The sequence below is a fragment of the Neolamprologus brichardi genome, chromosome 16 (assembly GCF_056152115.1).
Source record: "Neolamprologus brichardi isolate AB-2024 chromosome 16, ASM5615211v1, whole genome shotgun sequence".
NCBI lineage: Eukaryota > Metazoa > Chordata > Actinopteri > Cichliformes > Cichlidae > Neolamprologus > Neolamprologus brichardi.
In genome coordinates, this window is record NC_142119.1 from 11,911,204 (window position 1) to 11,931,530 (window position 20,327).

At 40.7% G+C, this 20,327-nt stretch overlaps 1 protein-coding gene across 14 annotated transcripts in view; it reads right to left on the reverse strand.

The window, feature by feature from the left end:
* Nucleotides 1-20,327, reverse strand: part of caska (calcium/calmodulin-dependent serine protein kinase a) — a 161,734-nt gene that overhangs the window by 8,761 nt on the left and 132,646 nt on the right. For 6 of the 14 annotated variants that reach the window (XM_006805985.3, XM_006805977.3, XM_006805974.3 and 3 more), the window contains 10 exons: nucleotides 16,756-16,836; nucleotides 12,692-12,880; nucleotides 12,211-12,289; nucleotides 11,738-11,823; nucleotides 11,402-11,470; nucleotides 8,736-8,804; nucleotides 7,636-7,671; nucleotides 3,047-3,088; nucleotides 2,382-2,578; nucleotides 1,602-1,717 (listed from right to left, as the gene is read on the reverse strand). In XM_006805985.3, the coding sequence (XP_006806048.1) occupies nucleotides 1,602-1,717; nucleotides 2,382-2,578; nucleotides 3,047-3,088; nucleotides 7,636-7,671; nucleotides 8,736-8,804; nucleotides 11,402-11,470; nucleotides 11,738-11,823; nucleotides 12,211-12,289; nucleotides 12,692-12,880; nucleotides 16,756-16,836 (964 nt within the window). The remainder of the gene's footprint in view (nucleotides 1-1,601; nucleotides 1,718-2,381; nucleotides 2,579-3,046; nucleotides 3,089-7,635; nucleotides 7,672-8,735; nucleotides 8,805-11,401; nucleotides 11,471-11,737; nucleotides 11,824-12,210; nucleotides 12,290-12,691; nucleotides 12,881-16,755; nucleotides 16,837-20,327) is intronic. The other 8 variants (XM_006805981.3, XM_006805980.3, XM_006805979.3 and 5 more) reach the window with 3 other exon arrangements.

Here is a 20,327-nt window from a genome sequence, read left to right on the forward strand (position 1 = left end):
ACTGTACTGTACACACGTATGTGCGCACACACACACCCTATAGCACCCTCGGTTACATTATCAGCATGACTTATCTTATCCCATAATCCTTTGAGACAAACTGTTTGCACAGATGTGACATACAATAAAGAATGAATTAGCAGTACATTTTCCTCATTACTCAGTACACTACTACTCGACTCTCTCTGGGCTCAGTCTGTGAATGGTTCATAGAAAACCAGAGGAGCAGTACACAAATCATAATAAGCATGCAGCTTCTTTAGACTTCTGTTCAGCTCAACATGGACATGTAGACACTGACTGGTTCTCAATATAGACTACCAAGTTCCCACATGTAATCAAACACAGCTGAGGCTACATGCACGTGTCTGTACAGGGGGGATGTGAAGTTCTAGTTACCTGAACTACAAACTTGAGATCAAAAGTGACAGAGAAGGCCACAGTGCACCACACTGTGAACGCCCCCCTTGTTTCACCCTAATAACTTATGTAACTACTTCACAGCCATGATATTAAAATCACTTAATATGTTTTTTAAACGGATCATTCTGAAATCAAAGGACAAGAATAAACAATTCTACTGTGTAGCAAACAGATCCTGTTCACATCTAACAACCTGATCATGACTGATCACATGATTAGAACAAATATGACTTATTATTTTTAATTAAAATTGGATTTATTCTCATCTTTTACTGTGCAAATGCTTTTTGATGTTCTGAACTTTTCTTTTTTGCTGCTTGTTGACGTCACACAAAAAAGCTACGTAAAGGCAAGTTTAGCCACTCGGTGTCATAAAAGAGCCATCTTTCATGCTACAGAAGTCCTGATTGTAGTGGTCGTTGACATTATTCCTTTCTTCAGGACAGAGGATTGTGTCCTGTGGTTGGACTCATTCCAGCTCCATCATCTCAGACTGCAGCTGGTGACTGTGGTCCTTCTGCTGTGAGCTGGGGATCACGCTAACCAGAGCCTGCAGTGTGTGGAGAACTGATTCATGTGCTGCTACACTGTGTATTCTGTTCGACACAGCAAAGCAGAATAAGGACTACTTTTCCCTGCAGGATGGCAGCTACACTGAAGAGACAGCTGATGACTCAGTTAATTTGTGGTTGGTAAATAATATATTTGCAGAGCAGAAAATGATACTGCAATCATTAAAAGGCTGGAAATGCCGTCTAAACTGATATTATTTCCCCCGCTAATAATGCTCTTTCAGGACCTCTTTATTACACGTGTACTGAAGATGCCCATGCACATCCTCTAATGCCATTTAAAAATATGGCTAATAATGCAGAGATCTGCTAGAGTCTGTATCCACAAGCTGCCCACATCTCCCTCAACTGCCTCTGTGCTCATATAAGATTTCTGCTGCTCTGGCAGCTTTTCCTGTCATTCCTGGCTCTGCTACTTGAGATGAATATTACAAGATCTTGTTACATACAAGTTTCCCCTGCACAAACAGTCTGAGAGAAAAGTGTGTGCACACACAGGGTGGGAAAAAAAGCAGATGCATGCATGCAAACAGTCTGCAGCTTGTTGCTTTGTGTGCACATGCATATAAAGGAATACAGATATGTGAGTGATTGTACATTGCGTACCTGCGTTGTGCTTTGCCAAATACTTGTCTTTGTACTGCTTCTTCTTCTTGCCAAACCAGGTACAGCTGGCCTGCTGCTCCTGCTTCGTCTTCTCCATGGCTATACACGCCACCCGCCTACCACACAGACAGACACCTGAACTTAGTTTACAATTAAAGCTGGACAGAAGCATTCTAGCTGTAAAGAGACAATAAAGCCATGTTGCCATCAGAATAATCAGGGGCTCTTCCCAGCATTTTACCAACTGCTATTTGAAAACACACAACTCCAACTTGTTTTTTTTAATCCTTGTGTTTTGATGCAACACAAAGTTGGGGGAAAGAGTCTCTGGCGGAACTGGTACAGAACTAGAACAAAGTGCAGATAATACAACTAAGCAGAGAGACGGGAAGCGGAAATCTGAAATCTGGAGTAAAAACAGATCGGGCTGGAGGAACTGGTAATTACTTTTTATATGCGTTTTTAAGATGTCTACATTATTTTCCTAATAGCCTACCTAATAGCTTAGTGAAAACTTTCTCAAAGTGTAGATGATCACTGTAGCTAGTTACAAGTTATTTTCAATACACCACTTTGTAGAGTATGATCCCGTTTAGAGTGCACAATAAAGCAGGGAGAAGTTGACTTCCGAAAGAGTTCAAAAACAGTAATTCACAAACCGGGGTGACATGTCCATCTTTACAGTTACTGTATTGGTCCTGGATTTTAAAAAAAATTTTTTTAGTGGAAACTTTTATCTTCCTGCCATCATGCTATCAGAGAGTGCGTTGCTCTTCTCACCACTCCTGTAGTTCTGGTGACGGGATGAGGCCGGCTGTGCCATTTTTAGTGTTCTCCAGCTTGCCCTGCCACCAATTGTGATCATCCTTGGATATGATCTGGATGATGTCGCCCACACGGAAGCGAATGCCGGCCTCCTTGCAGGGGATGAGCTCATCCTTGGAGGGGTCATATTCAAACTGGGCCCTCACGTAGATCTGCGGCGAAAAGCACAGATGTTAGACAGGTAGTATGTAAGCTGAATGACGTGGTGGGAGAAACGCAGACGGGGGGGGGGGGGGGGGGTAAATGTGTCTAGATGATGTGCTTTGTTTTGCATATCATGACAACTAGGTCTAGAGTAATGAGCAGTGGATTCTCAGGGGGCATGGGATCACGGGGTGGGGTGGGGGGGTACTGTTGAGAGGACTTCCTGTAGTGAGATAAACCCAGACACTGCTGGGCTATTAATGAGGCTCTCAACTCTCTGGTAATTACAACACAGGCATTGTTTATGTGTCCATTAGATCAAACTACAAGTCATTATCCTGCTTCAAAACTTTTCTAAGCACACAGCTGATATTTTTCCACAGCGTGTGAGGAAAGTGAGGCAGAAGTGTTTGACAGGTGTTTTTTCTTTTTAATTTCTGGGGGAGTTGGGGGGGCAGAGGAAATCTGTCTCTTACCTTCACTGACATTTTGTCCTTGATTGGAGGTCTGGATACAATCTAGGATTTGAAAGCATCACATACATCATGCAGCAAAAACGGCTAGGTAATGTCTAAAACAGCAGTATGGCCGGTGGCAGGGAGGAAGGTTGTGGGTTAATAGCAGGGTTTAGACATTTACTTCTCATTAATGTGGCAAATTATTAGGCAGTTCAGTGGCCTTTAAGCTCTGCAGCTCTAAGGCTGCTGAGCTTGCAATACAGCATCGTATGCTGTGGTCTCCACTGCCCCCTGCTGGTGTGTTCTTTATATGCCACTTTGCTTTGAGTTTCTATCACAGCATTGAAGTTTTTGTCAGTTGCTTTGGATCGGTTCTTGAATGATAGATGAAGCTATTCCGGAACATTTAGTCAAACTACTGAGAACAACTTCCCCACAATTTACACAAATTTTGGTTTTATATGTATCAGCAAAATAGAGAATATTCTGTCATGAACAGTTTTACTATTCCAAGTATGCTAACATGAGTTCATTGTGCAAAGCATCACCTGCTCTGCTGAGCCTACATATGACAGTCATGAGTATGATGAATCTGCACCATGGCAGACTGATCATCATTCCGACTTTGTAAATACGACTGCATTCATTGCTAATCTGACTTTATCTTCTCCAATATCTTTTACTTATATGGCAGCTTTTCTCTAATAGCATAATGTGCCAAAGTAAAACCACAAATATGAACGGTGTGGCAAATACACACTGATTAAACTTAAAACAGCAATTTATTATTACTGTTATTTTTATTATTAGCAGTAGTATTAATCTCTGGCTCTCTTCCACAGTGTCTTTTTGCCCGTCTCCCTCCCCTGATGGTTGATGGTCAGCAGATGGCCGCTCTTCCTACTGTTGCCAAGGTGGTGATCTAATTGTTGGGTAATTTTATATGACTGTTGTTGTGATATGGTGCTGTATAAATAAAATTGGATGAGTATGAGTACTGGAAAATATATTTTTAAGACTTGAGTGAAACAGACATACAACAGACAACATACAACAGACAACAGACAGACCAAACACAATCCAAGCAAATGTGAGTGCTCAGTGTATGATCAGTATTTAAATAGTATTCACTGTGAATACTGTGATTCACAGGGGCAGTCCGTTATCCTTGACCCTGAGCACAGTTTGGGTGAAGATCCTTTATATTATCATTGTGCACAAGTTAAAATCTAAAATCAGTGCCGTACGAGGAACAGCGATTGAACCTTGGAGGGATCGCTCATGCCATGGACAACTCGTCATGGCATGAGGTCATCGGCCCTTTGACCGGATGAGCTACATTTTTTTAAATGTGCCAAAGCAACTGAGGAAAAACTGCAAAATCGTGTGACAGTCATGGTTCTGGATAAATAATGTTGGATTACCTCAGAGGGGATTAATAATGTGTCAGGAAGGTGCACACACACATAACACTGTGACTAGATGAGGGTTACAGGAGACCATTAGGAAGGACAGTGTTTTAGTTGGCTTTTCATAGATGACACTCATAGTGTCTGTACTCACAGCGATATAACCATCGCATGAGACGTTACTGCATGAATTAATGTGACTGGGAACCAGTGGTTAAGGGGAATCCTTGTGCTCTTTAAGGCTCAACAATGCCTGTGCCATTGTTACCACAGAGATTGTTAAGAGGTTTGTGAAGTGCTGAGGACAGCAGCAGTCACAGCTTTTCATAAATGCTCTTCTAGTAAAACCCTGACATGGGATAAGAATCCAGCTGGATCCAAATTATAGGCAGCTACTCTTAAGGATGGGAAGGGCACTGCAGTTATTCACAAGTTCTGATACTTCATAGAGAAAAAAAAAAGAAACTGCACTTAACTACTTGGTGAAATTATATATATATATATATATATATATATATATATATATATAATTACATATATAAAATAAAATTCCCTTCTCCCACTGTGGATTTTGACACATTTTGCATCACATCTGATCAATGATGCAGAATCCTGACTGGATAAACAAATCACAGTGAGAAAGCCAGAAACTGTGCTGTAGCTTGTACAGCTTTTTAAAAGAAAAGTTTCAAAACGAGCTGTGACCAAGTCTTTGTTTAGTGCTTAGATGTGGCTCAAATCATCAGAGGTAATTGGACTTGCTTAAACTTGAACTGAGTTTAAGGCATCTTTTAGATCCAGTTTTTTTCATGGGTCTCGTTTGGTTTTCAGCCAAACTACAGGCACATTTCTTCACTCTGTAGCTGTCCAACACTGAGTGACCACTGCAGTACGACTTCCCTTTCATGTGTTTTGTCTGTGGAGCTGTGGTTGTTAGTGGGCACGGATGAAAGGATTACAATTGTGTGTGAGTGTGTGTGTGTGTGTGTGTGTGTGTGTGTAAGCCAGTGATGCAGACCAGTTTTGTTGCTCACATCACACAGAATGACTGTTTCCCTCTTTGACTCAAAGGGAAGCATTATGTTCTCCAAATCAATAAAACTCAATTTCCCCGCCCACCCTACAAATAAAAGCTCAGATGCACTGTATCCACTCCTGTCTTCAGCCTGATAAAAGCTGAACAGGTGCACACTATTTTTGGTGTAAATTATAGAATTTAAATGGGATATTTTGGCCTGGCTCCAGAATCTTATATTTCTTCTTTTAAAGGATGAGGCCAGCGATTTTTGATATTTTCATTACTAGAAATAAATACCAAGTACTCAGTTTACCCAAAGCACGATTCCACTAATTCCTGCATGCCATGCAGCTTCATCAAGGCACACAGTTCCCCAGGTTTCTTTATTACAAAATATGGGGTGGTAAATTATTAAAGAATAGTCTCAAAAGAGAAAATAAGCCTCCTTTATGTATAATTTTACATTACAATATATAAACTTTGATTATCAGTGTATATAGACAAGTACCACCACAAAAACCACAAATATGAACGGTGTGGCAAATACACACTGATTACACTTAAAACAGCAATTTATTATTACTGTTATTTTTATAATTAGCAGTAGTATTAATCTCTGGCTCTCTTCCACAGTGTCTTTTTCACGTCTTCCTCCCCTGATGCCAAGGTGGTCATCTAATTATTGGGTAATTTTATATGACTGTTGTTGTGATATGGTGCTGTATAAATAAAATTGGATGAGTACGAAACGAGTACTGAAACAGGAACAGAAAAGGTCCAACTATGAAACGATGAGAGGGATTTTCTGGCTGCTGCACCAATTTCCTTCTGTGCCATTTGTGAATCCCGTGCTGCACATTTCATGAAGTGGCCTTTAGAGTCGGACCTGCTAGCAGACTTCTGTAACCGGTAGGTCTGCACACAAGCCAGACAGTAGCAGAGATTCTCATTCTTAGGAGAGTTTAGATACAGTACATAGTCACGTATGCTCAATTATTAGATTCTTTCTTTTTTAAACACAGGTTTCAGTGAAACTTCTCTGTAAGAGATGACGCAGCACAATGAGCTACTTAAACTGCAGTCATGAAGTGAAAAGCAGCAATTTCTACAACAGCATCCTGATGTCACCTTCAGCCACCACAACCTGCTGCTTGTTTCTACAGAAACTGGAGTGCACCATCTCAAGCACATGGATGAGATTCCAGGAGACAGATAGCTAGTCTAGGAGAACTGGACAGGACAGTAGGTGGTCCTTAACCCATCAGCAGGACCAGTGTCTGCTCCTTTGTGTAAGGAGGAACAGGATGAGCACTGCCAGAGCTACAACATGACCTCCAGCAGGGCACTGGTCCAGATATGGGAGGAGACACCAGGACACTATCCAGGCTCTCATTTAGGAGCACGCTCCAATATCATCAGGCACACATACAAACGTGTCTGACAAACCACCGAGTACCATTTTGATTTGCTGCAATGAAATTGACTTGACTGAAATTGACTTTCAGGGTGTCTTTGAATTCAGCCCTCTGTAGATTGATAATTTTCATTTCCATCAAATGATGTAGTGTCCTCCTGCTTGCTCATAGCGTGTTGTCTGACAGCTGGGGGTTTCTCTGTATTATTGTAGGGTCTTTACCTTATAAAATTCAATTTAAAGTGCCTTGAGGCACCTGCTGTTGTAATTTGGAGCTATATCTTCCTGAAAACCAGCTTATTCATTAATGTCCTCTGTAATGGACATTTGTTTTTGGTCTATATCTTTTGACTTATTTGAGCTATCCTACTGAGTTCTGATGTACTAAATTGAGGACATTCTGGGCTTTCCCTTGGAGATCTCATGTGTTTTCAAAGTGTTCCTTTAATTTTAGTGAGCAGTGTATTTATTTAATGAAAAAAAAATTGTCACCCAGTATGAGCAGGAGGTTCCCTGATGTTTCAGCATTTCTGTGACGCTCACCGACACGCAAAAATAAGATATATCAGGCTTTGTAATCACACAAAATTCTTGTCCATCAGTAGTTTGGGACAGATAAAAACAGCCTGACTTACATGCAACCAAATCACACTGATGAGTTTTATGAAGCAGAAGGGAGAGTTTGGGAGAAACTCAGACACACACTTTTGTGTAAAGGAGTGTGATGCAAGCATTTGTAAGGAGCTAGTGAGTGATTGTTAGTTACCTGTCGACCCTTGGGCTGGATGGTAGATGGCAGGTCCTGTGAAAGTGAACCATTGATGACAGAAAGAAAAGGTTAAGAAATATACTACAACACACACGTGTATTTATATCCTTGTGGGGACATCTCATTGACATAATGCTTTCCCTAGCCGCTTACCCTAACCATCAAAAATGAATGCCTAACCCTGACCCTTACCCTAAACCTAACCATAACCTAATTGTAACCATGACAGTAAAACCACATTTTGAGTCTGAAATGCCTTCAAACTCATGGGGACGGGGATTTTGGTCCCCACAAGTATAGTAAACTACCAATTTTTGGTCCCCATGAAGATGTTAATACCCGTACACACACACACACACACACACACACACACACACACACACACACACACACACACACACACACACACACACACACACACACACACACACACACACACACACACACACACACCCTTTGAGAACTTTTACATGCAATCTAGATGTTTAAAAAAAAAAAGTCATTCTCATCTGTTAAAGCAGATCTGGCTGTGGAGCAACCAAGCAAGCACAGAGCAAGCGAAGCAGCTGCAGCATCAGCACCACCACATGTCTGTCTGGAGCCTTGGGAGGGGAAACTGTGGAACCTGATTGGGTTTAGTAGAATAGCAGAGTAGGAGCACATCTCCTCGCACCGTCGTGACCACTGGAGCCTCAGTGTGTTTTTGTCAGCAATGAGGCACAGCAACGGAGCAGGCTTTGTGAGGCACACCAATTTGTGAACTGAGATATCGGACACGGGGGGCCTTTGGCTCAAACAGATGAACAGGGAGAATGACACGGGAGTGAGTTGAGGCCTACGGCATCACCCGTCTACATCTAATCCTACTGCTACCACTACTGTGAGACGATTTAACGCAAAATGAAATGAAAACAACTCATGAGAAACGCACGCAGCAACTGAATGTAACAACAAGGACATGTAGAAATACCATGACACAACAGCGTGACAGGAAGAAAAAAAAAAAAAAAAAAAAAAAAAAGGAGGAGGAAATGGCTGGGTGGTAGTCTGATCGTGGGATTTTTTGTTTTTTTATGGTTGGGGGTGGGGGTCCTTACCAAGATAGAACTGTTAATGCTGGAGTGGCCATTGGCAGGGGACTGCCTGGAGGTGGTGGGGGACTCATTCTGAAATAAGACACACAGGTCAGCAGTGCACAGCCGGCGCACAAACACACACAAGCGCACACACTCACACACTTCTGGGGGTGACTGTAGGAGATGGAGGGTGTATTTGTAGAACACAATAGAAACCCACCACAGAGTTGACGTAATGAAATGCGTCAACAAGACATGGGAGACAGCAGCACCAGCAGAACTCTAGCATGCACAGCCTTAAATAACCACATAGAGGCGCTAGACTGACATGAGATGCTAGTCTGATCAGCATGAGGTCATCATTAACTGAAGCTGTCAGAGCTCAAAAGTCCTGACTGTGTCAGTGTTCAGAACAGCAGGTGTGTGCTGGAGGACCAAAAGAGCTGAAATCACCGTCACATTTCTCTTTTAATGGAACACTTAATGACTTCTTATCAAATGTCACAGCAATACAATAATGTTATAGGTTTTACTGTGAAAATCAACTGGAAATGGAGAGAAATATGAAGGCTCTGTTCAGAGAAAGCTAAATTATAAGCAGAAATAATGATTAAAGTGAGCTAACAGTCTGTAATGTCTGCAGTTAGTCTCTCTGTTCTCAGCTAAAAATGACCTAAATCAAAGCAGGGCTGTGGTTTGCGTGCACGACTTTTCAAAATAAAGTCTCCCTGTTTTTTCGTTTCTGTTAAAAACAACCACATTAACCATGCTGTTCTAGTTTTAGACCTCTGCACTGGTTTCAATGTGTTCTAAAATGATCTAACTAATTAGATGTACGGTCTTAGATGGCTGGATACCACAATGTATGTATAACTTCCTTTTGTCCTTCAAAGCTCTGCTGGTCTAGCTTTTCTTAGCTGGTCCAAAGTATTGGTGCCCCAGCTTTGAAAACTCCTTTCTGTCAGTTTTAGTATGCTGATATTGTAGTTGTCTGAACTGCTGGTTTCTACTTATATTGTTTTTGGACTTTACTTCCTGTACACTGGAAAGCTCTTTGTTCTACTTGCTTCAAAAGCTACAAAGATAATATAACAAAAACAAACAAAAAAACCCTTAAATTGTTTGTGTCGGATTATGATATTATTTTATGCAATGTTAGACCCCTAATTAAAGATTGTGAATTATTATGTAGTTTCAGTTTGCATTATGCTCCTGAACTAGAAGAAGGTGATAATTATTACATTTGGTAAATTGATTTGCATTACATTAGACTGTTGATTTATTGTGAATGAATGATATTGTTTTATGATGCATTATACTGCTGAGTTATAAGAAATACTGTTCACAGAAAGTCATCGTCTCATTTGTCTGATTAGAAGAGAACAGAGCATACTGCCCCATTTCATCAGGAGCAGATAAACAGGGAGCCAAGGTCGTAGCTTAGGCGCTGTGTGAGAAAGAATGTTTAGGCTCTGATGATTAGGTGGGGGCCACTAGAGGCTATAAGAGTTTGATCAAGGCTCCACCATTTTGAGATCTGATGCTGTCTGTGTATGGTGTCCATCTCCCACGCGTGTGTTCATTAAATCATCGTTTGACTTGACCCGGCCGGACCAGTGTTGTTATTTTGGTTTTCCTCTTGTATCCATTCCCAATATTTGAATCCGTAACATTTGCCACTCTGAAAATGTAATACTGCACACTTGCTTTACATTTATCATCTCAGAATGATTTCATCGCCTAATTTTAAAAATAAATTGAAAAACTTCAAAAAACCAGACATTTCAATATCAGATCGCAAAACAACAGGATTCTTTTGTTATTAAATCTGTTACTTAGTTACGTGTATAGCATGGATTTCTGCAGGGGAGTTCCTTTTCAGCAAGAAAAGCTGTGAAAAGCTGTGAAACTTACAAGAAAAAAACTGTGCAAAAAAACTTTGGAAAACTTCACATTTTCCAAAGTCAACCAGTCAGTCAGACCTGGAGTCTTTGCTGGCCTGATTCTGGCACCTGGACTGCATGATTGACACCCCTGATCTATGGCAAATAATATCCTGAGTTAGCCCTAGTTGGCATCCCATAGCACACGACAAAGAGCAATTAAGCTTTGAGTTTTACTGGCTTCCATTCAGTTTTAGTATACTGGCATTGTATTTTGCAGTACCCAATATCCTGTGTTGGACTTTACGTCCTCTCCTGCAAACTCGGCTCTCATGTAGTGAGATAGATGAAGGAAGATGGAGTTTTAGCTGTTCAAGAGATGCTTGAGGCATCTTCAGTTGTATAACAATTCAGCATCTAAACATCTCATGCGCCACATGAGCTGGAGCTTGGCCTAAGTTGAAGCATGACGCGAGAGGTTACTATCATCCACGTCTGTACGGTGTGTGTAGGTGTAGTGGTTGTTCTATATGCAGGAGCAGGATGGGATACACAGAGAGGTGTGGCTTATTTCCGGAGCAGAGAAGGGGAAGAGGGAGTTCCGGTATCTTGGTTGTGAAATTGGTGTGCTGATTATCTGGCCCAGCCCCAGCAAAACACAGCAAAACACACGCACAGCACACCCCGTACACACAACCTACTCAGGTTCCACACACACATACACACTCAGTAACCAGGCAAGCAGTTAGTAACTAGATCAAGAGCTCAAAAAAAGTAGTGAGGAGGAGGAAGAGGTGTTGTTACCTCACAGGATGAGCCCTGCGTCCGGTAGCTTGGTACTATTTTGAAAGTGATGCTGCCGCGCATCTCTCGCTGCAAACACACAGAAACACAGACACAGAAATATAGTGAGTTTTGTCTCATCTTCACGTCAGCTTGTGAGATTTTCTCTCATATGCAGAGATAGTGGAAAAAAAGTTTTCTCTGGTGTATAAACATTTGAGAATTTCATTTAATTCTCTTATGTAAATTGCTTCGGTACAGTTCATGCTAACTACACCTGTCAAGACCCTCTTGTCCAAATATAGTCAGTTGTGACTCCAAACCCCCCCCCCAAACAAACACAAAAGCAAAACTCACCAGCATCTTCTGCAGCTGCTCTACAGTCTGGTTGGCCACACTGATGCCATTGATTTCCCTGATCTCATCTCCAACATGCAATGTTCCTGAACGCAGGAAAAAGGAAAAGAGAAACAAGCAGAAAGACAAACGTAAAACATTTTCTAATTGCAGAGGCATCCGAGATGTAGCCATAGCAGAGGTCCTCCGGTCTAGTTTGATTCTTCAGCGACTACAGTGTGGCCTTCTTTTGTAACAATCGAGGAGGACTTTCTTCTTTTACTCACTGTTAATTTAAAAAGCTCTAAAACCTTCCTCTTCTTTAAAGATTTCAGGTAATAACAGTAAAAATATTTATTGAGGACTTGAAATACGAAATTAGAGTATTGTATACAAAAAATAGGCAGAATATTTTAACAAATGAGTCAAAGTCTTGTGGGCAAGATTTATATAATGTCGCTTATTGAGGTCAGTCAGAAGATGGAATAGAGTACCCTGTCTGTGGATCATCCCCCCGTGCATTATCCTTGCGACGATGCAGTGGTTTGATTCGTTCATCTTCAATGTGATACCCTGCAAATGCATAAATTTGAAAATGGTTACTGATACCATGTAAAAAGTCCCAATGTCATCCCAGATCAAATGTCAGTACAGTGAATACAACACCGTACTCTTTAGATCATTAACCGTGAATTATGATGCATCTCGATTAATCATGAAGAACTCTCTTCAGCCACAAGTAGAACAAGCCTCCAACAGACGGCATGGCCCCCAAAGAGTCCCAACATCAGCATTATACAGTTAGTGTGAGCTGACATGAAGAGACAGAAGACTAAAACCAGAGAGGAACTCTGGCAAGTTACCTTTAAATACTAAAACAAAGTATAAATAATAATAGGCATGTCTCTGAAAGATATCCTCACTTTCATTTCATTCATTTCAACTCAGCATTGTTCAAAATCCCAAAGGACGTACCATTGGCTCATCTGTGTTCTTCTGAAACTGGACAAGACGGACTCTGGTGACGTTCTCCAGGTCCATGTCTCCGTTGGCACTCTCGGGGGAGTCTCCGTTCAGGAAGGGTGAGGTGGGTGGAGGTGTCACCCGCAGAGCCTCGTCACTGTAAACCTCGTGGGCCACTACGTCATGGGCCTGCAGCAATGCCTGTAGACACACACTCCATAAAGGACTTCACTCTTCTTGGTAAAGGCACATTTTGTGTGAACAAGAGTGCACCAGTTATGGAACTTTACTGTCGGCTTCTGGTGGCATCACTGACATGAATATCTACGATTCTTCCAAAGTAAAAGGGAGGCTGAGATGAGGTACAGGCAAGGCCACAGGATGTTGAGGAAGAGTTTCCCCCTTTCCTGTGGCAGCAGACGAATTAAAACTGAATATGAGCACCACTGTCTTATCTGGTGAAGAAATACTCTTTTTAGCTAGCTAGTTGTTCTCACCAGAAACCATTTATGAAAACAAGTGACTGTTGGGCACTGCTTTATGTGTGAGCAGCATAAATGAAACCAACTCCAAAGCACATCTGTTGGCATATACAAAGAATTGGTGAAATCTGTATGACTCCAACACTGACTCTTGTACAAAGAATGTCATTCAGCTTACAAATTTGCAATCCACACTCTTTTTATGGTAAATTCACAGAAGACAAAGCCTTCAGTGGTCTTGAACTCCCTCAAGACATGATCTCACTAAAAATAACATGGACAATATTTTATTCAAGCTCTGAAGAGCAGGAAGGGATTTGCTTCTTGACTTTGTCTGACTCTGCTCTGCCACACTTTCCAAAGATATTTCTCCTTTTGCACAGGTGCGTTTAGTCCGTAGCCTCTGCATCTGTCTGAGCTCTGCATCTCCAAAAGATGAGCCTGCTGCTCCCTCACGCCCACAGAGTGTTAGACTCCACTTGTCTGACAGACGCAGAGGCCCTTCCCTTGAGTGGCACTTTAACAAACCCGTCTGAACTTCAGAAGACAGCAATCAAAGCCCAACAAAGGGGGGAAACCTGTCACTGTCTTCTTTCAGTGTCACGCAAACAACACACACAAGCGTACGCACCCGAGGAGGGAGAGCACATCAGAGAGGGAGAGACACAAAGGCAGCGGCAGCCTCTCTAACTCCAGTGTCAAAATACATCACACGCAGAAGACACTTCATGTTACACAACTTGCAGGAAAACTGTGTGTCTGTAGGTGCATGTACGTGCGTGTGTGTGTTTGTGCACCCTAATGAAAACAGGGTTAAGTGCTCAACTGATCGTTTCATGCTGTGTGGGAAAGCTTTAAACCCTTTAAGACCGACCATAGAACTAAGTCCGCCAGAGCTTATCTTTATATTTTTACATGCTGTAGAGCCATTTTTGGGAGCATTTCAAGTTGCTTTACATCAATACAACTGTTGTAGCCGAAATTTGAATAATATGTCTGCATTTAGTGCATAGTAACTATATAAATTGCAAAAACTTGCAAAAAACTATAAAAAAAAAATTAAAATCTTTTTTTTTTTTTTTTACATATATTTCTAGTTAGAGAAATTTAAGAGATTTATCCCTCAAAATTGTAAATACAAAAAAGTTGCACAAATGAGTTTACAACAACAGGAAATTTATTTTGAGTGCCTTCATAATTTTATTTTTGAGATACACCAATTTTTATATACTGCAGGAAAAACGAAAATAAATATTATAGTGCAAATTGGCAAAAAAGCAGCATGTGCATCAAAATAAACTATTTCAAGCAGTGCAATATGAGTCCCAAGCATCCCAGAAACGACACAGAAAAGCATAAATTCAAACAAGACTTTTAAAAACACCAGTATAGGCTTATCAGGCCCCTAGTGTAAAAAACTACATTTTCCGCGAAAATGACGTCACTTCTGGTTTCGGGCAGGTAATGGCGGACATGTGCTAATTCGCGCTGACGTCTATTCCGACACAGGAAGTGTTACAAACAGCTGATCGGATCGGCAATGCGTGTTTCTGGATTATTATGCTTTTGTTGCTGCAAATGCTTTTTATGCAATTTTTGCAAAGCTATATGTGGAAGGAAACCGTGTCCTAGGACAAACTGAATGCATAAGAAGTACAACGCCTCCGGTTTCATATGCAAAAAAAATCATTGCGCTAGCTTACGTGGTTGCAGTTGTACAGAGATTTAAAAATAGTTATGCATAATGGGGCGTGCCTGCTCCGACCGGTTTTAAAGGGTTAAAACGAGAAAAATTTTAGACTGAGATAGTTAATGGACTGATCCCCATGTCTAAATAAATAAATAAATAAATAAATAAGAATAAATAATGTGGTATTCCGTGCAAATTTCATAAATAATGTCCTGGACTGTGGGGTTTGTGGGGATTCTGCCATGTCAGCATCACTGCCACTCAAATGACAAACAAGATGATGTGAGTTACACAGATCCTGTTCTTTATTTAGACATTAAAAGGTGCTCGGTGCATCATGGGAAGGCCCCAGCAGCCTAGGCCTATTGCTACAGCATAACTGAGGAATGCTTTAGGATCACCTGATCCAGCTCTAACTCTACGCTTTATCAAAAAGAAAAGTTTTAAACCTTTTGAACTTCGTGATACAATTGTTCAAGATTTGTATGTGAGAATTTTAAATTCAGGAAGCTTTTAGGGTGACCTGATAATAATCTGAGAAGCTAAAAATGCACAAACTAGTTTTCTGCTCTGATGATCTCTGATACAGGATGTTTCTTATTTTTGAGATATTGGCAAAAACATGAAGGCAGTTCACATATTTGTTTAATGTGTGCATTAAAGGACATATCCTGGTCGAAACGACTCCAAGATTTCTCACAGTGTTACTGGAGGCCAAGGTAATCTATGCAAGCATCTGGTTAGACAACAAGCTTTTTAGGGCTAAGTACAGTAATCTCCGTTTTATCTAAATATCAAATCAGGAAATTACAGATCATCCAGGTCTTTACTTCTTTAAGACATGTCTGTATTTGAACTAATTTATTTAAATGATCTGCCTTGATAGATAAATAAAGCTGGGTATCATCTACATAGCAATGAAAGTGCCATTTCAAAACATATTTGTTTAATGTATGTGTTGAAGGACATTTCCTGGTCAAAAACAACTTTAAGATTTATCACACTGTTGCTGGAGGCCAAGGTAATACCATTTCAGTTTCAAAAAGATGTGATGTCCCCGCCATGTGGGGAGGATTGCTAAACTTTAGCTACACTTTGCTAATGTTTTTCTATACCTCAAATACCACCTGAACACTAAATCTGAAATCCTACACCTCAAAGTAACAGGTTTATTTTGTTAAAAATAACCTACAAAGAAAGTCACTTAGACGAGTCAAAATCCTGGCATGGCTCCGTGGGCATCGTCTGTATTCAGTTCTCACTTGAACTTGTTGGAATGTGGAACACGTCAGTTTACGCTCTTGTAGCACCATGAAGGAGCCAGGCCTCTGACCCGACACAGCACATCGCATCAAACACGCCTTACTAACCTCCGTCTATGCCTGCCCTCCTCTCTCACTTCACAGCCAGGACCCTCTCCTTCCATTTGTCTTGATTACTGATCTTTTTCCTCAACTTTGCTCTTCCTATCACTTCATTTTGATACCGTTTTGTCTTTTTTCTTTTTACGTCTCCTCTCTCTGTCGGTCTGTCCATATGATATTGAGCAACACTGATCAGTGATAAAAATCAGATGTATTTATGTATATATATCACATTCGCAGACACTTGAAACACCCTTCCATTTCCACACAGTTCATGTTAGATGACTTGATCTTTAAACACTTAAATAAACCAATGCGACACACTCCATCTTTCTTGTGCATGTTTTCTTTTTAGTCCAATCTAATCTGTGCAGACAAAAATAAGACCACGTAAAAGTGCTATTTACAACATTTAGAGAGCTTCTGATTTGTTATATCTGGACTCTAAATGCTTCGTTAAAGGGCCTTGTGCACATTTCTGTAAGAAATGGACATGAGAACCTCCTAATGTGTGTCTGTGGGATTTTTTTCCCCACTCACCATGAAATGTGGCTGGGTTACTATCCGTCTGAGTTCCTTAGCTTCGTGCTTCTCTGGGTAGCAAGAGATCTCTTCCAGTACCTGAGGAAACACACAGAGAAGAGTTTAATTTATGCCTCAGTAGCTCTTCTTTGCGCCCAAATCACTCCTTCCAATGCGACCTGGCCACTTCAGCGTATGCAGCGCAGACCAACAACACTCACAGTTCGTCTCCAACACCACCTCCTAATGCGAGACCAACTTTGGACACCACTCAGCAAGTCAAGAAATCTGGTCAAGCTTTTGCTCCTCCTCCTGCCCTGTGGAAGCCACTTGGCTTGATGTCAGCTCCAGTTATGTTGCGCCTGACTGGTGAATGTGGCATTGTAGAGGTGAGGCCTCTGCATCAAGGAGTTTCAATGTACTTCTCCATATCAAACAGCAGTGTTTAGTTCACGAACGTGCATGGGGTCCAGGTGTTCATTATCGCTACACTGTAATAATCACATTTACTTGTTACCCTCAAGAGCTGGCACTTACTGGCATGTCAAAGCCACATGCATTAATACATCAGCAACCAAGTCACAAGTACAGCCAAATGAGATAAAAATCGCAACTCCTCTGTAATCTAATAGCCAGATATGGATGCTATTTCAACACTTAAGAGAACTGCATGGACATTTTACAGGACAACATTATTGTTTAAACTATAGAGGAAAAAAGGTCAGGTTCATCTTTAACCTTGTGTTTTGTTTGTTTCTTGGCAAGTGAATTGAACTAAAAATATGCGTGTACGGAGATAGATTTGCATCCATTAGTTACTAGAGATGGCTCGATACCACTTTTTTATGTCCGATACCGATATCATAAATTCGGATATCGGCCGATACCGATATGAATCCGATATAGTGTGTTTTTTAATCAATAAAACTGTTTTTTAATATCTTGCTGCTTTTTGTATAAGTTCATACTCAAGTTAAAAAAAACCCAAAAGAAAACCCACTAAAGCTATTCTGTTATACCTGTATGCAAAAAATACACTGCACCCAAAATATTTCATAGTTCAGCAACACTGATCAATCTAATAAACTTAGACCTACTCCATCCTCCCTATTCTGGTATTTTAAAGAGTAAGCAACCTAACTAATAGGGTTCTAAAACTCCCAGCAAAATAAAAATAAATAAGGAACCACCCTCCACCTCATAATGCTTAATTGACATAATCAACTTTAATTTGATGCAGTGTGAAAAAAATGCCCAGAAATAAATTATTTTTCAAAAATAATTAAATAGATTCAACATCTTTCCTTAACAGAATTGCAGAATTCACAGATGGTATCTTCCCAAAGGAAAAAGTACTATAGCTTACTAGGGTATATTAGACTTAACAGTTACTATATACAGTAATGGACTTCTATACATTTTACATCAGATTAAAACTTTGGGTGTAAGATTCAGATAATTATTTATTAAAAGCTAGACATTTTAAATGAGAATAAGAAAGAAAAGTATGTCTTTGTGCCCCCTTTTCCCTGTTAATGCCATATCGGCCCCCCTGGCTAAACTTTGCTAGATCCGCCCCTGCACAGTTACCAGCCGTCAGCTACTTAGAAAAAGATCCTGGTCTAGAAAGTAATAATAAATAAATTCTAAAAACAGCTTATCAAGCTTAAACGTGCTGCTGTTGTTCAGCCGCTGGTTTCCTCTTTCTGGCTCGAAGTGGGCCAAAAACAAAGAAGAGAGACGGACTCGCGACAGAAAAGCCAATCAGCTGATCATTAATCAGTTTCACGATTGAAGTAGCAGCAGGAGAGGGAGAAGAGGCAGTCCCTCCATATATCGGTTGTTAAGCTTAAGGCGGGAATGCTTTCCAAACATTCAGAGATGAACTTACACACTTGCTTTACTTCTCTCTGGGATAACTTCCTCAGAGATGAAATGCCGGATTGGTAGCGAGGCTACAAATACACACAGCTGCTCTATCACGTGATGCATACTGCTGTGACGTGCTACGGTTATGAGCCGAGTTACGCCATGTTGCAAGTTTTGTGAGGTGCTTTTTTGATATTTAATGGATCGGATTACATTTTTTATTTCTCTCCGATATCCGATCCAGTAATTTACGTCAGTATCGGACCGATACGTAATATCGGATCGGTCCATCTCTATTAGTTACACACCAGGGATCACTGTGAGGCCATCAGTTGCAATGAGAAACAAAACTCCACCAGCTGGACAAAGAGAAAAAGCTGAGGCAAATGCACAGTTATGTGAATCTGAGTTAAAACAAACAAAAAACCCCAACAACAACAGAAAAAAACCCAACAGTGACAGAGTATGTCGTCACCTCCCATGTCAACGGTGAACAAATGTCCATAGAAATTAGAAACACCCACCAGGCACCAGATGTTCTTTTCTGGGCTAAATGCGGTGGACCTTTAAATTTTTTTACTTGCCAAAACGTTTGGCAGGTTTAGTCTAAATCACACCTACTGATTGTTTCAGAAACACAAATGCATTAGGTTTTTGTTTTTTTGGTTAAGAGATCTGTCAGGTTCATGTTTTTGACCAGTGAATTCCACACTTAAGTGTAGAAAGGATACTGTTACCATTAGTGGGTAGTGCAGTGGTAACCACATCAGGCAAGATCAGATGTTTGGTGTCAATACACCAGGCAAAACAAAAAATCTTCTGTAGTGAGCAGTGGGAAAGCGAGCGTGTGTGAGAAAATGCACATTTTAGTGCATAGCTCTTGTTATGAATTTACGTGAGAATCATCTATATTTTAAAAAGTTGTCTTCAGCTTTGGACTAATACCAGGATAATAGATTACAAATATGGATAACCTTTCTGAATCTAAAAAGTGAAACCACTGCATTAGTGACTCAAACTTGCATACTTTCGCGTGGCCAGCAGGGAGCAAGAGATACAGTTTCTGATGGTTTAGAAGTCTATGAGAGAAGTGCACATTGCTTCCTCTGATCCATGACCTTTGATGAGTTTATGATCTCAATCACCAATTTTAGTTCTTAATAAAATAAGACTCGTTTTATTCAGTAATTATATTCCCTATCAAAATTAAAAGGGGGGGGGATGGTTCAGAGAAGGCCTACACTGACTGACACGAAGTCACACGCAGTGACCTTCAGTCAAACTGCTTTTAAAAAGCTAATGTGGGGACAATCAAAACACCCGGTTTGAGGCTTGATAACCTCAAATTGAGGGCCTCACTAAGCACGGGGTGATCCATGGATCGACATATATACACAATGTAAGTTGAGAATCATTTCTCATACATTCTGTCAAATGACAGGCAGGAGGTCATTTTCTCTGACCCCATGTCACAATTGTATTTAGTCCAAGGGGCAATCCTCCAGAGCGGAAATACTGAGCAAATGTGCAATTAGCAGAAACTACAGTTCCATTTAAGGCTGCCTGGACAAGAGTCAAGCCTCATAGCCTCATGTTAAAATTTGTTGTTTTAAAACCAATACTTACAATACGTTACAAAATTAACCAAGCTAGATACCCTTAATTAATAATTTAAGACTCCAGTCTTTCATCTGTATGTTGTAGCTTCTTGCTCCTGGAAA